This window comes from Telopea speciosissima, unplaced genomic scaffold (assembly GCF_018873765.1).
Source record: "Telopea speciosissima isolate NSW1024214 ecotype Mountain lineage unplaced genomic scaffold, Tspe_v1 Tspe_v1.0099, whole genome shotgun sequence".
NCBI classification, from domain to species: domain Eukaryota; kingdom Viridiplantae; phylum Streptophyta; class Magnoliopsida; order Proteales; family Proteaceae; genus Telopea; species Telopea speciosissima.
This window is the reverse complement of record NW_025317435.1, coordinates 11,488-23,739: the sequence shown is the minus strand read 5'-3', so window position 1 is coordinate 23,739 and position 12,252 is coordinate 11,488. Positions and strand designations below refer to the sequence as shown.

At 40.1% G+C, this 12,252-nt stretch overlaps 1 protein-coding gene across 1 annotated transcript in view; it reads right to left on the bottom strand.

The window, feature by feature from the left end:
* Nucleotides 1-3,247, bottom strand: part of LOC122647633 — an 82,007-nt gene extending 78,760 nt beyond the window's left edge. The window contains 5 exon segments of the mRNA XM_043840986.1: nucleotides 417-503; nucleotides 1,544-1,663; nucleotides 1,760-1,852; nucleotides 1,960-2,048; nucleotides 3,178-3,247. Coding sequence (XP_043696921.1) covers nucleotides 417-503; nucleotides 1,544-1,663; nucleotides 1,760-1,852; nucleotides 1,960-2,048; nucleotides 3,178-3,247 — 459 coding nt within the window.
* Between the last annotated feature and the right edge of the window lie 9,005 nt (nucleotides 3,248-12,252).

The following is a 12,252-nucleotide window of genomic DNA, read 5'->3' as shown; positions in this document are numbered from 1 at the left end:
CACATAAGGTAAAAGCCAAGCACCTAAGTCCCAACCCAACTGAACACATTTTATTTGGTTTACAAATGTAGCCCTAACCAAGAAAAGTGGTAGATTTCTTCAGTAAAATGGCAAGTTGAACACCAAGGGTAAGAACTAAATACTCAACCCACACATAACTTCTTCATTATCAGGTTAAAATGATATGATCCCTGTATTATTAGGTTGGGCAGGCAGGATGGATAGTTCAGGAATTGTCATTCCCTACTGACCAGACTCCTGATTGTAAAATAAATGAAGTGTATCGTGGCACAAAAAAAGGAAAACAGAAATAACAATCAACAGTAAGCAAAAAGTAAAATAGTAAATCTTTCATATAGCAATACATGATTAACTAATTCATTAGGCTAGTTGTATAGATACACTTCTGCCCCCACCTGTTGTGTTGGAAGATACTTCCTCCGGTAATTGAAAATCGCATCCTTCTCCCCAACATCAGCACTGCCTAGGAATTGAAGCTCCACCTAATCATCGATGCCATAAAATAAGTCCTACTCATCCATTAAATCAGGAAATCTCTCTCTCTCTCTCGCTTTCTCTTTCTTGTGTGTGTGTGTGTGTGTTTTCTACATTTATTACTTATTTATTATCAATAAAGCAAATCAATTCTTATCCATTGAGGAAAAACACTTCCACTATATCAAAATAAGAAATATTACGAACATTCGGTATTAGTATTACTTGACAACATATGTCCATTTTTTATTCTTTTTGCTTTAAATGAGGTCACTGCCAAAGGATACCTACCAATACCATTGATTGATGCTATCCATGTAGAATGATTCAATCACTCTTTTGTAGCTTTAGGCTTACTAACAAATGGTTCTTATTTAAATTAAATAAGCTAATGATGAGGAAAGACATGAATAGTCTAGGTTTGTACCATGTATGACCTCGGATAGAGCTTATTGGAGGGCAAGGATCCATGTGGCAGACCCTATTTAGCTGAGATTCTCCCGACTTGCTGGGCTGTGCCTCTTTCCTCATACTTTTATCTTTCACTTTTCTTTTATTTTCCATCGTTCTTTTATCATTTTTCATTTTTTCACTTCTCATCTCATTTCTCATCCCTCTTTTTCCATCTCTTCATTCCCTTATTTTGTCTAGACCTCAGTTTTATCTACTTTGTGTGTTTGGATCCATGCGGCTGACCCCATTAAGTTGGGATAAGGCTGAGTTTATTGTTGTTGTTGTTGTAATGATGAGTACAGAGAACTTGCTCCAATTCTATTCTCCCCCCCCCCCCCCAATTATCCATTTGTTCGTTGGGGAATCCCAATAGGTCCATGTTGACATTCTGTTCACAATATAAGAACAAAGCCAAATTATGGCAGCACCAAGATTTTACACCAAAATAAACCCTAGGATTATGCAGATTTATCTTAAGCAAAGACCTGCAGATAATTCATCGCAAAGTTGGAACTGACAAGGAAAATATGAAAACATTCAGTAACAACCACAAAAGAAATGAAATGAGAACATACAATATTTATGGTTCACCAACCTCAGTTGGGAGGAAAACCACAGGACGGCAATCAAAGCCAGAACCAACATCAAGGACAATTGCTGTAAATTCACTTGCTCCTTCAAGAAAAACTTCAACAAGGATTTTATCATCAATTCCCTGTCAACCACAACCCGAACAATTGTAACAAAACGTATTTTCTTCACATATTACAGGTTCCTAGCAAGTTCTACTAGAAGACCAAAAGAAAAATACCTCTAAAATAATATCATTAGCTTTCTTAAGGGAATCATCAACACCGTATGCAACAGTAACACCAATGCTTGACCCTGCCCTTGCTGGTTTGACCTGCAATTGTAAAGTAAAAGGTAAGAAATGTTAAGCAGACTTCATTACCAAAACAACTTAACGGCATATGTTCAGACTTAGAAACAGGGCGCATAAGTGTGCCTTACCACAACTTTTCCTAGTTCAGTGTCCAACTGATTGCTTGCAAACCAGTTTGATAACTCAGATTTGTTCAACCTACTTCCCTAAATAACATCTTTGAAGTATTAGCGACCCAAGGTAACCAAACCTATAGTCCAAATAAATATAACAACAACTAGATTAGAAACTAGAAAGTATCAAGACACAACAACTGCAAAAACTACTTTGTGCTTCCAATGATAGTAACAAACTTCACACTTCACCAAAGCTCTACCCTAATGAATACCAATCAAATAATTACCAATAGCCAAAATTTATGAACTTAAGTAACCAACACCATAACAAGAATATACAGATGGATCAAACTGATGAAGATTACAAGACAACTTCATTTAAGTATTTGTATCTGATGCTGCAACTTTATTCTTGGAATGGACACATTAGCCCTTATCACACAGAACAGATAAGGAGACTACAGAACCAGGGGTATAATGAATCAAAACTAGAAACAGCATGAATTAATACCTTAAAACAGTATCTATGGTTAGCTGACATCAGGGGAAAAGAAAAGAAGAGAGTAAACAGAGAAAATGGAATATATAATGTAGTTTGTTAAGAATTATGTGCTGCAGAGGGTTTTCTGTGATAATTTCTTATTTAGGGGCTTATGTGTAAATATACATAACATAGGGACTTAGTTGTAATATCCAGAATTTGCATTATTATAAATATTTTCTTAGTAGCCGATTGGGGTATTCTTTTCCCAATTGACCTGCTCACTTTCTCTCTCACTTTCTTCTCTTCTTCTCCCCTTTCTTCTTCTCTTGTGCAACCCTAGGTACTAGTTAGTTTTTGTTCTGATTCTGTATCAGAGAAAACTTAATCAGTGTAATTGTCACACCCCACCCTGACTCGACCCGGGTTATGTGACTGAATATCCAGACATTCCCAAAACCACTAGGATCACAATTCAGTGGCCTACCTCACAATTAACAGTCATAACGATCAATAAAAGAATCAGAGAATGCAGCGGAAGATCAAAATACTATTATAACTTCAGTAATAGAGTACTAAATGATAACATAAGTATTTACTTAACCATACTGATGATCTAAGCTTTACAATCATTCCTATATGTATATATACATAATATCCAATAAGGTTAACTTACATAAAAGGAAATCTCTTAAGTTGATCAAAAAAATACCATCACCCAACAACTTCAAGCAATAGCCAATAAGTACAGCTATCATCGTCACGTACATCTTTGTGCCCATCCAGCTCCACATCCATCACCATCAAGCCAGCTGCCATGTCTAAAATAAAGGTATACCGAGGGATGAGCTCCACTGAGCTCAGCAAATGAAACACACAAGCAAATGCAAATAGTCCATGATGAATGACCTAAAACTAAGTATGCTCCTAACATCAATACTAAGCCTCATGGGGTATAAATGCTACTATAGTAGGTATGATATCCTCGGTCCTAGAAACACAAACCAGACTTCGATCACCTGAGCGATACCACTCTACCACGGTGGGGACCCGCCAGCTCAGGTATTACACATCTGACGCCAACGAACCCCCAATGCTAACCCTACTGTTTGTTCCCATTCCGGTATTACAAATTGGACCTAGGATAGTGAATGGCATTCCGGTATTACACATCGGACCTACCATGGGTTATCCAACACCTCTCCCCTGTTGGTAAGGGCCGTAGCATTGGGTTCATGATATCCCTAACCATATGCATTCTAACATGATGTCATATGATTCAATAATAATTAATAAAGCAATTCTGTCCAGCATCATCAATATCAATAGCATTCAAAGATCACAGATAAATTTATGCATATGCAACATGGAATGCTTCCTAATATTATGCAACACCTAATGCAAAAAAAAGAAGCCATAAAACTATATGAACATCATGCTATAACGATGAATGTCATGGCAGCCATCAATAAACAGAAATTAAAGTAATAAACACTGTTAAACAAGGTCAAAGTTCCCTTACCTAGAGTTGGATGTTAACCCAAGCAAGGAGATAATCCAACTCCCAATTAACCTCACCAAAATGATAATTACAGCCCTAAAACAGCAGTAGGTAGCATGTATTAGGCATTAAACAAGTCTAAAACATAGCCTAAACCAACTAGGACCAAGGCTGGGACAATAGGGCAGAACCGAATTCAGACCTGCCTGAAACCGGTTAACCATAGGGGTCACAGGCTCTGAATCCAGTTGATGTATCAGTGCCTAATTTGAGACCCAGATCTCATGGATCTTGCCATGCATGGAGTCTAATCCCCCAAATTGGCTTAGGGGAAACTAAGGGTACAGCCATGGGGTCATTTTGACCCAATTGCATGTATGATCAAAGCCAAGACTCCCAATCATAATTAAATAAAAGAGAAATCTTGGAATTTCAAGAACATGGCTGAATCCCAAGGAAAGAGGGCATTGGGACAGCACCAGGGCTGGAGATGATCCTCAATTGAGCTGGATCAACCCAAATCATGTAGGGCTTTTAGGGCTTTTATAAGTCAACTTGTCTAGCTTCAAGGTATTGGGTTGATTGCCATAAACTTAGTTGGAAAATCAAAGGAAGAAGGAAGGAATTTGGGGAAATTAGAATTTGGATGGATTACCTACCTTGAGTATAGAATGGAGAAGGTGATGGCAGCCCCAAATCCAAGCTTCTCCAACCTCAATTGCCAATAGTTTCCAAGCCCAAGTCTTCTCCTCCTTTCTTCTCTTTCTCTTCTTCTTCTCTAGAGTAAAATGGGTTCGTAGTTTGAGGAGAAATGAATCCTAAAGCTAAGTATTCTATATATAGTTAGTTGTACTGAAGCTTGTTTGGTTTGGCTCTAGGTAGAATTAGTTTGGAGAAATGATTCTCAAAACTGATTACATTGGAAATAAGTACTTAAAGTCTTATGTTTAAGTCATGGGCTTGATGTATCATGACATAAGTGGGGCCCCGGGCATGTTGGCACACGGGTAACTCAGGACACACAGGGTTGTGGGTCACACAAGAGGAAATTACATTTCTGCCCCCCATTATGCCATTAAAGCATTAATGATATATATATACACACACAAATGGATTCTTACCTAAGACCCGGCCTATGAGATTGTGAGGTTCTGCATGTGTTCGATCCAGCATGCTTGACATATGAAGCTTATATGCGAGGTCCCATCCGGTTCCTCAAGTCCCAAAAATAACTACATCAGCCAATTCTTCAGAATCCATCATTGGGAAACTGGAAGGTTGGTTCGAATCCTCAACCGATAAAGCCCACAACATTGAGGCATACATGGTGTGAACCAGAACCTGAAATCACACAAGTTCAAAAAGGCTCAGTTTAGAGGTGGGTGTCACAGTTATACATCCATCAGTTCTGGTTTGAGAGTCTTCAGGACGAGACATGTAGTATGTACAGCAACTACTGCTGCTTGTGTTCATGTCTTCGGGATGTGTTCCCCTGTTAGTTGAAATAAGTAAACAAAGGGTTGATGTGTTGTTGTTATTTGATTTGTTATGTGGTCTGATCAAGGTATGGCCATGGTTTGATCTGGTGTGTGATCTGATACCATGAACTGGGCCATGGATAGTGGCACATATTGTTTCATGAACAGTGCCATGTGGCTTTTGATAATGTGGGATCCAATTGGCGATTGGTGATTGGTTATAGTGCTTCAAGGAAACAAAGTATTCTCAGCCTTATTCACTAGCGATACATTCTATTAATCTGAAATCTTTTCTGCAGTCTGAAACAATTTTCTTGAAATCCTTTTGATGGTCGGATTATTCAAAAGGTAAACCTTCCATTATTTTGTACATGTGTTCTACTAACAAGACTACAAGAGAGGTTAATCGACCTTAAATTCAGACCCATCAGATCTGTTTTGCAGAGTTATTCTCCAAATAGAACTCCTCGACCTCAATTTCAGAGCCATCAGAGCTGCTTTCTTCCCTACGACTTGGTTTTACTTCTTGAAATCTGGTTATCCTTTTGTGGTTTGGTACTTGTTCTGCTCTGCGGTTCTGGTTTTTTTCTGCTCTGATATTTGGATATGGGTTTGGTCTGGTTTAGTGATATTATTGGTCTGTTTCTGATTCGATATATTGTTGCTGAAACTTATTTGGTATTGATCTGATATTGGTTCTGGTCTGATATTTGGTGTGGCTGCTGATTCTGATTTACTATGGTAACTGTTTCTATCCTGCTGTGATTTCTTTATATAATGAGTGATTCTAAACCGTTGGTGGATGTTGCTAAGGTACAAATCACAGAAATAAAACTAAGTGTTGCCTCCAATTATTATTATGGGAACAAGTTGTGAAGATTTACATCAATACAAAAGGCAAACTGGGAACGATCTCCCCCTGCCCCAATGGTCTGATTCTCCTCTGCAATCTGGGAACCCTTCCCCTCTCCTTGACATCTCTCCTCCCAACAACCAGCCTCTGCCGTGTTCTCCCAGGCCTATGCCTTTGAGCCTAGGGATTACCCCCTTCCTCAAAGGGCAAGTCAAATCTTTTTTAGTCCCGCAATCCCTTATTACTCCACCTGGGGTGGACCCTCCTATGTTCCCTACTCCCCCTTTGGCCATTCTCTCTCAGACCCAGCTCATCACCCATTTACCTTTGGTTGATACTGCTGGTCTACATGGGCCAGCCCCTTCTACCCATTCGACCCATTGCTCTAACCCATCCGTCCCAGCTAACCCCCTTTTGGACCTAAACTGGGGTGGGCCCTCCTATGGTCCCTACTCCCCCTTTGGCCATTCTCTCTCAAGCCCAGCCCATCACCCATTTACCTTTGGTTGATACTGCTGGTCTATATGGGCCAGCCCCTTCTACCCATTCGACCCATTGCTCTAACCCATCCGTCCCAGCTAACCCCCGTTTGGACCTAAACTCCAACATTGGGTTGACCCCCTCTGTTCCCCAGTCTATCACCCCCCTATCTCTTCGAGTTTTTCGCCGCCGTCACCCTAGCTCCCTTCCTTTTCCTAAGAATCATCCCTACATTGCCTATTCCTTGCCTTGCTCGGAGAGGACTTTGCCTCTAAGCTCGGATATCAAAGGTCATGCCCTCTATCGTGAGCCAATGGATCCTGGATAGTTTCCTTCGCATTGGATGGCTTTGGTTGCTTTTAGTTCAGGCATCTCTCCTCTTTTAGTGCGTTGTTTATTGTCGGGGCTCTTCCCCTTTTTTGTAAGTTCTTACCCTGATTAGGCAGGGCTTTGTTTTTAGCTCGTGCTCGTATTTCCCTCCCCCTTTCTTTTCTTTTGGTTATGGGAAATTTACGTTTACCACGCCTGTGGTTTCAAACAATTACGTCTACTACCCCTAGAATTTCACCTATTTCACAAACCTCCCCTGTATTTGAAAGATTCTTACAAACGCTCCTCTACTGTTAGATGAAAACAGTTAAATGATGCTATCATCGCCCAAATATAATCTAAATGCCCAAACTAACCATGGTCCATGTAACATGACCCTTTTACCCCTCCTTCCTCCTCCTCCGCCAACCCCTTTCCTGCAACTCCGCCCCGGCCCATCGATGTAATAAATAATCTATTTCAAAAGAAATCCCCCATGATAATCTTTGTTGTTCAAGAACCTGCAAGGTTCTCGATTTGAACTTTAATTAGGCAGAATTCGTGAGGCAAAAGAAATATAGATGTAATAGTCTATCTAATGTACTCACCCGGGGGAAGCGCCGATGAGGATGACTGTTAGCATTATTATGGAGCTCTTTTTTTATTTAGTTCAAGCTGGATTTTCCTTCTTCTCTTATTTGTATAATCCAGCTTGAGGGGGAGTGTTGGAATATGTAATCCAGAATACCATGGGGGTATTCTAATCTTTTTGGGGTAATTTTATTCTTCTTATATTATTAAGTTTATGTCGGCTACGTGGGTTTTAGTCTCACATCGCCTAGTTTAGTCACTTTGTAATTTCTCCTCTATTATAAATAAAGCGGCTTACCTATCAATTAAATAATTCAAGCATTACAATCAATTCTTCTTCCATCTTCTCTTCTCTCTCAAGTTACTGGTTACAGGTCCTAGGTTTTCTACATGGTATCAGAGCTGTTGTAACCAATGATTGATTCTCTTCTGGTTTGCAATTTTGAGAGTCGTTTCAAACGGAGAAACCCTAGTTCATTGAAGGAAAAGAAGAACTAGGGTTTCCTGCCCATTTAATCTTTATCAATTTTTTTAAATCTTCCACGGTCGTTTGTTGGTCTGTACTGGTTCACGCTGAAGATTTATTCAGTGAATATTTTTGGAATCCTTTCTGGTATCGTTACTGCTATCGTTTCTGGTTTTCTGGAGTCGATTGGATTCCTGGTATGATGGCTTGATTTGGAGGTGTTTACAAATAGGATTTCGGCCTGGTTATCCCCTTGGTTTTTGCCGGATTTCCCTCCAGTTTTTGAAAGTGGGTTGGTATAAACCCTCTTCTCTCATGCTATTTTTCTGCCATTGATCGAGTTTGGGGCAGAAGATGACACTGCAGGTGGTGTGGAATTATTTTTCTCCTTATGCGATTCAGCAGATTTGTGATATTATTGCCCTGGTTTGCTGCTGTGCAATCGAACTCTGGTTTCCTGCTGTGCAATTTTCGACTGGTTGCAGATCACCGCCTGTTCTTCTTCTCGGTTGCGAGGAGGAGAGTTTGGAGTTGTGGTTGGATTTTGTAAGTTGCTGAATGGGCTCCCGTTCTCTGCTGTTGGCTTTTGTGGTCCGGTGTTTGTTGAGTCCAGAGATTGAAGACAATACTTCCGCCTCTGATTCACGTTGGAGGTTAGAGATGGTGCTGCTAGTTTTTGGTAGAAGTGCGGCTGGTTCTTGGTTTATCGATTTTCTGTTCTTGATGAGGTATTCTTGTTGAGATCATACACCATGGTGAGTTGCCGTTGCCGCTGCCGCTGGTTCCTCTTCTTCCCTGGTTTCTGCTGCCCAGCTTTCCCTGGATTCTTTGTTGTAAGGTTGAAGACAACCTTCATAAATTGGTTTCTTAAAACCTTATTTTCTTTGAGTTCCGATAATACCCTTCTATTTATCTCTTATTATCTTTAATCCATTTTTTACATTCCTTTCCTTGTTTACCCTTTCTACTAGGGAATTAAATTCTTTTCCAAATCTGTCCCCTTGCTTCATTATTTTCCAATAACCCCTTGAAAATTCTGGTTATTTACCAAATAGCCACTCTCCATAGCCATTATTTTACCAATTGCATCCCATTGCTTTTTGTTTACCAAAACACCTTGCAAAATTTTGGTTATTACTTTTTAATACATTCCCCTATTTGACTACCCAATTGCTTGAAAATTCTGGTTTATTACCAGTTTGCCCTTTGGCTTGGATTGTATTTAAAAGTGGATTTCCACCAAATTACAGCCATGCCATCCTTTTTACCAACACCGTTCCCTTTCAATAATTCTAATTCCCGTCATATCCCATACTTTTGGTATTTACCCATAACACCTTTGGAAACTTCTGGTAAATTACAATTTTGCCATTCCTTCCTTTTTAATTACCCATAGCACTTTTAGAAAATTCTGGAATATTATGTTTTTTCCCTATCTTTTACATTATCTTTGTTATGTCCACGTGTACTACACGTGAGGGGGGGATTATGTACAGTACACCTACAGACATTGTAGAAGCAGAACTTGCAGGAACACTTGGTGCAAAGCATAGAAGATCAAAGTTTTCCCCATTGCCAATGGATAACTACTTTGTTATTGGGTTGAATTTGCCATAAGGGGGAGATTGAAGTATTGAAGTATTGAAGTATTGAAGTATTGAAGATATTTGGTTGTTGCCTATTTGAGGACTTTTGATTGGGTTGATACAGTTTTTTTTCGCTGCCTGATTCAGTTTGTTTTCGCTACTTGTTGCTCTAGTTATTTCACTTCAAGATTCTATGTCACTATGACAATCTGAGATTCATCACTAGATAGCTATTGAAGATCGTTGAAAGCTGCCTTTTTTGGAAGACATTCCAGTCCCGGTTTGCTGATCAAGTCTGTCCAAGTTTTGAAGATCTATTTTTTCAAGCTCTTGAAGGTTTATTTGGGAGCTGCATTCATATGTCAAGCTGGATTCTGCTGCACCTTAGTTTTTTCCCATGGGGGTATTCTAGTCTTTTTGGGGTAATTTTATTCTTCTTATATTACTAAGTTTATGTCGGCTATATGGGTTTTAGTCCCACATCGCCTAGTTTAGTCACTTTGTAATTTCTCCTCTATTATAACTAGAGGGGCTTACCTATCAATTAAATAATTCAAGCAGTCAAGCATTATAATCAATTCTTCTTCCATCTTCGCTTCTCTCTTAAGTTACTGGTTACAAGTCCTAGGTTTTCTACAATGAGTTTGGTGAAGAGATTAGGGCGGCGGATAGAGGCAAGGATTCCGATCATGGCGGAGATGGAATGGCCGACGTAGGAACACCTTTCAATGTGGAGAGCATCAAAGATGTTGAGTAAGTCTTTGATGTAAGGTTCCAGAGAGGTGTAGCGTCCATAGTTGTCAAGGCGTCGCCTTAGCGTCCAAGCGCCTTTCTCTCGCCTTGACTTTTGGTGTCGCCTTATTGGTGTCGCCTTTCTTTTTAGTCCTTTCCATTGCCTTGGTTCTCGTAGGCGCCTTAACAACTATGGTAGCGTCAGAAGCCAAAGTAATCGGGATTGACACTCCCTGCACAAACAAGGTCGTAGAGTACGATTTTGTAGTGAGGGGTGAAGTAGGGAACAATGCTCCTCTATGCTGACTGGTCTGTGCCGAAGCCATGAGCGAGAACCAGTATCACAATCTTCTACTCACAATCTCTAGCTCTTTAATTATGTCTGGCTATCTGGATTCTAGAGATGTTATCATTGAAGAAGGTTGGAGTACTGAAACAACAAGAATCAATTTGCTCTTCCATCGGGAAGAACAACGATGGAGAAGATTCCGATGAGAGAGGTGCAGAGCACTTACAAGGGTGGGACACTGGACACTATGGAAGCGTTGGAAGAGGTTCTTCCAGTGCGAAGAGGTATTTCGAGGTTCTACAATGGCAAATCAAAATCCTTTCAACAGCCTGGCAGATGCTGCTTGTTCCAACATTAGAGACCTTGTGAAGCCAGAGAAACCCTACAACAGGAAACGCAAGAAATTGCTGTCTGATCAAGACTTCAATCAGTAATACTAATGCCACGAGCTAGTTTGTCGTCATCGCCACGGTTTCTTGACCAAACTCTTCCTTTGCTTCCATAACCATGAGAAAACTGAGACCGCAGATTTCAAATTCTAAAGGTGTAGGTAGGGTTTAGAGGTTAAGATTTCAGGGTTTTGAGCTTTCCATGAAGTCATGACATTTGGGAACGAAAAACAGAATTAGACAAAAAGATAGAAGAAACCCAGAATTCTCTATTAGACCAAGGATAGAAGAAAACCCAGAAATTCCGAGAAAGAACCCGATGTACACCTAACCTAAGATCCTCCTAGATGCCCCAAAACCTACAGAGGAGAAGAAACCAAGAATTCACCCCATCATATCCTGCTGACTGGTCTAGTAGGTGGATTCATTCCTATATTGACAGGAATGGTTTTGGCCAGGGACTGTCAGCAAAGGTGGAGTTCGTTGTCGATACGGGAGATGTTTTGGAAGCGGAGGTGGTGGATATGGTGGGTATAATGGTGGGGGTACAGTAGAGGTGGTGGTGGTGGTGATTCAGGGAGGGGGTGGTTACGGTGGTGGAGATTATGGCGGTGGTGGTGAGTAGAAATAAGGGAAGAAGAAGAAGAGGACAAGGGCAAAATTGTCATTTCCTTCCAAAACTAATAGAGTTAATACTCAGGGGTACGGATGTAATTTTTGAAATTCGAGGGGTGGTAGACGTAATTGTTTGAAACCCCAGGGGTGGTAGACGTAAATTTCTCTTTAGTTAATGAATGTTTTATTCATCCAAAAAAATAACCCTTTTCAGTCATTATGCCGCCAAAATTAGGGTTTTCAAAATAGTCAAATATCCTTTTTGCTTAGCTGTTATGCTGCTGAAGTTAATGTTTTCGAATGTTTAATATTTCTTTTTTACCCCGTTAAGCCGCAAAAATTCCTTGCAGATTCTGTCAGCCAATCTGGGGCCTCAAAATGGAATATTTTTCTGTTGGAGTCTAATTGAGACCCAGTCAGTATCATCGGACTCCATTTGCCAAGAGTAGATATTTAGAACCTCAAAATATCCTTTTTTTCTAAACTACATTCAACCTGATCGATATCAAGGGTACGTAGGCAGCTTGACGAAGAA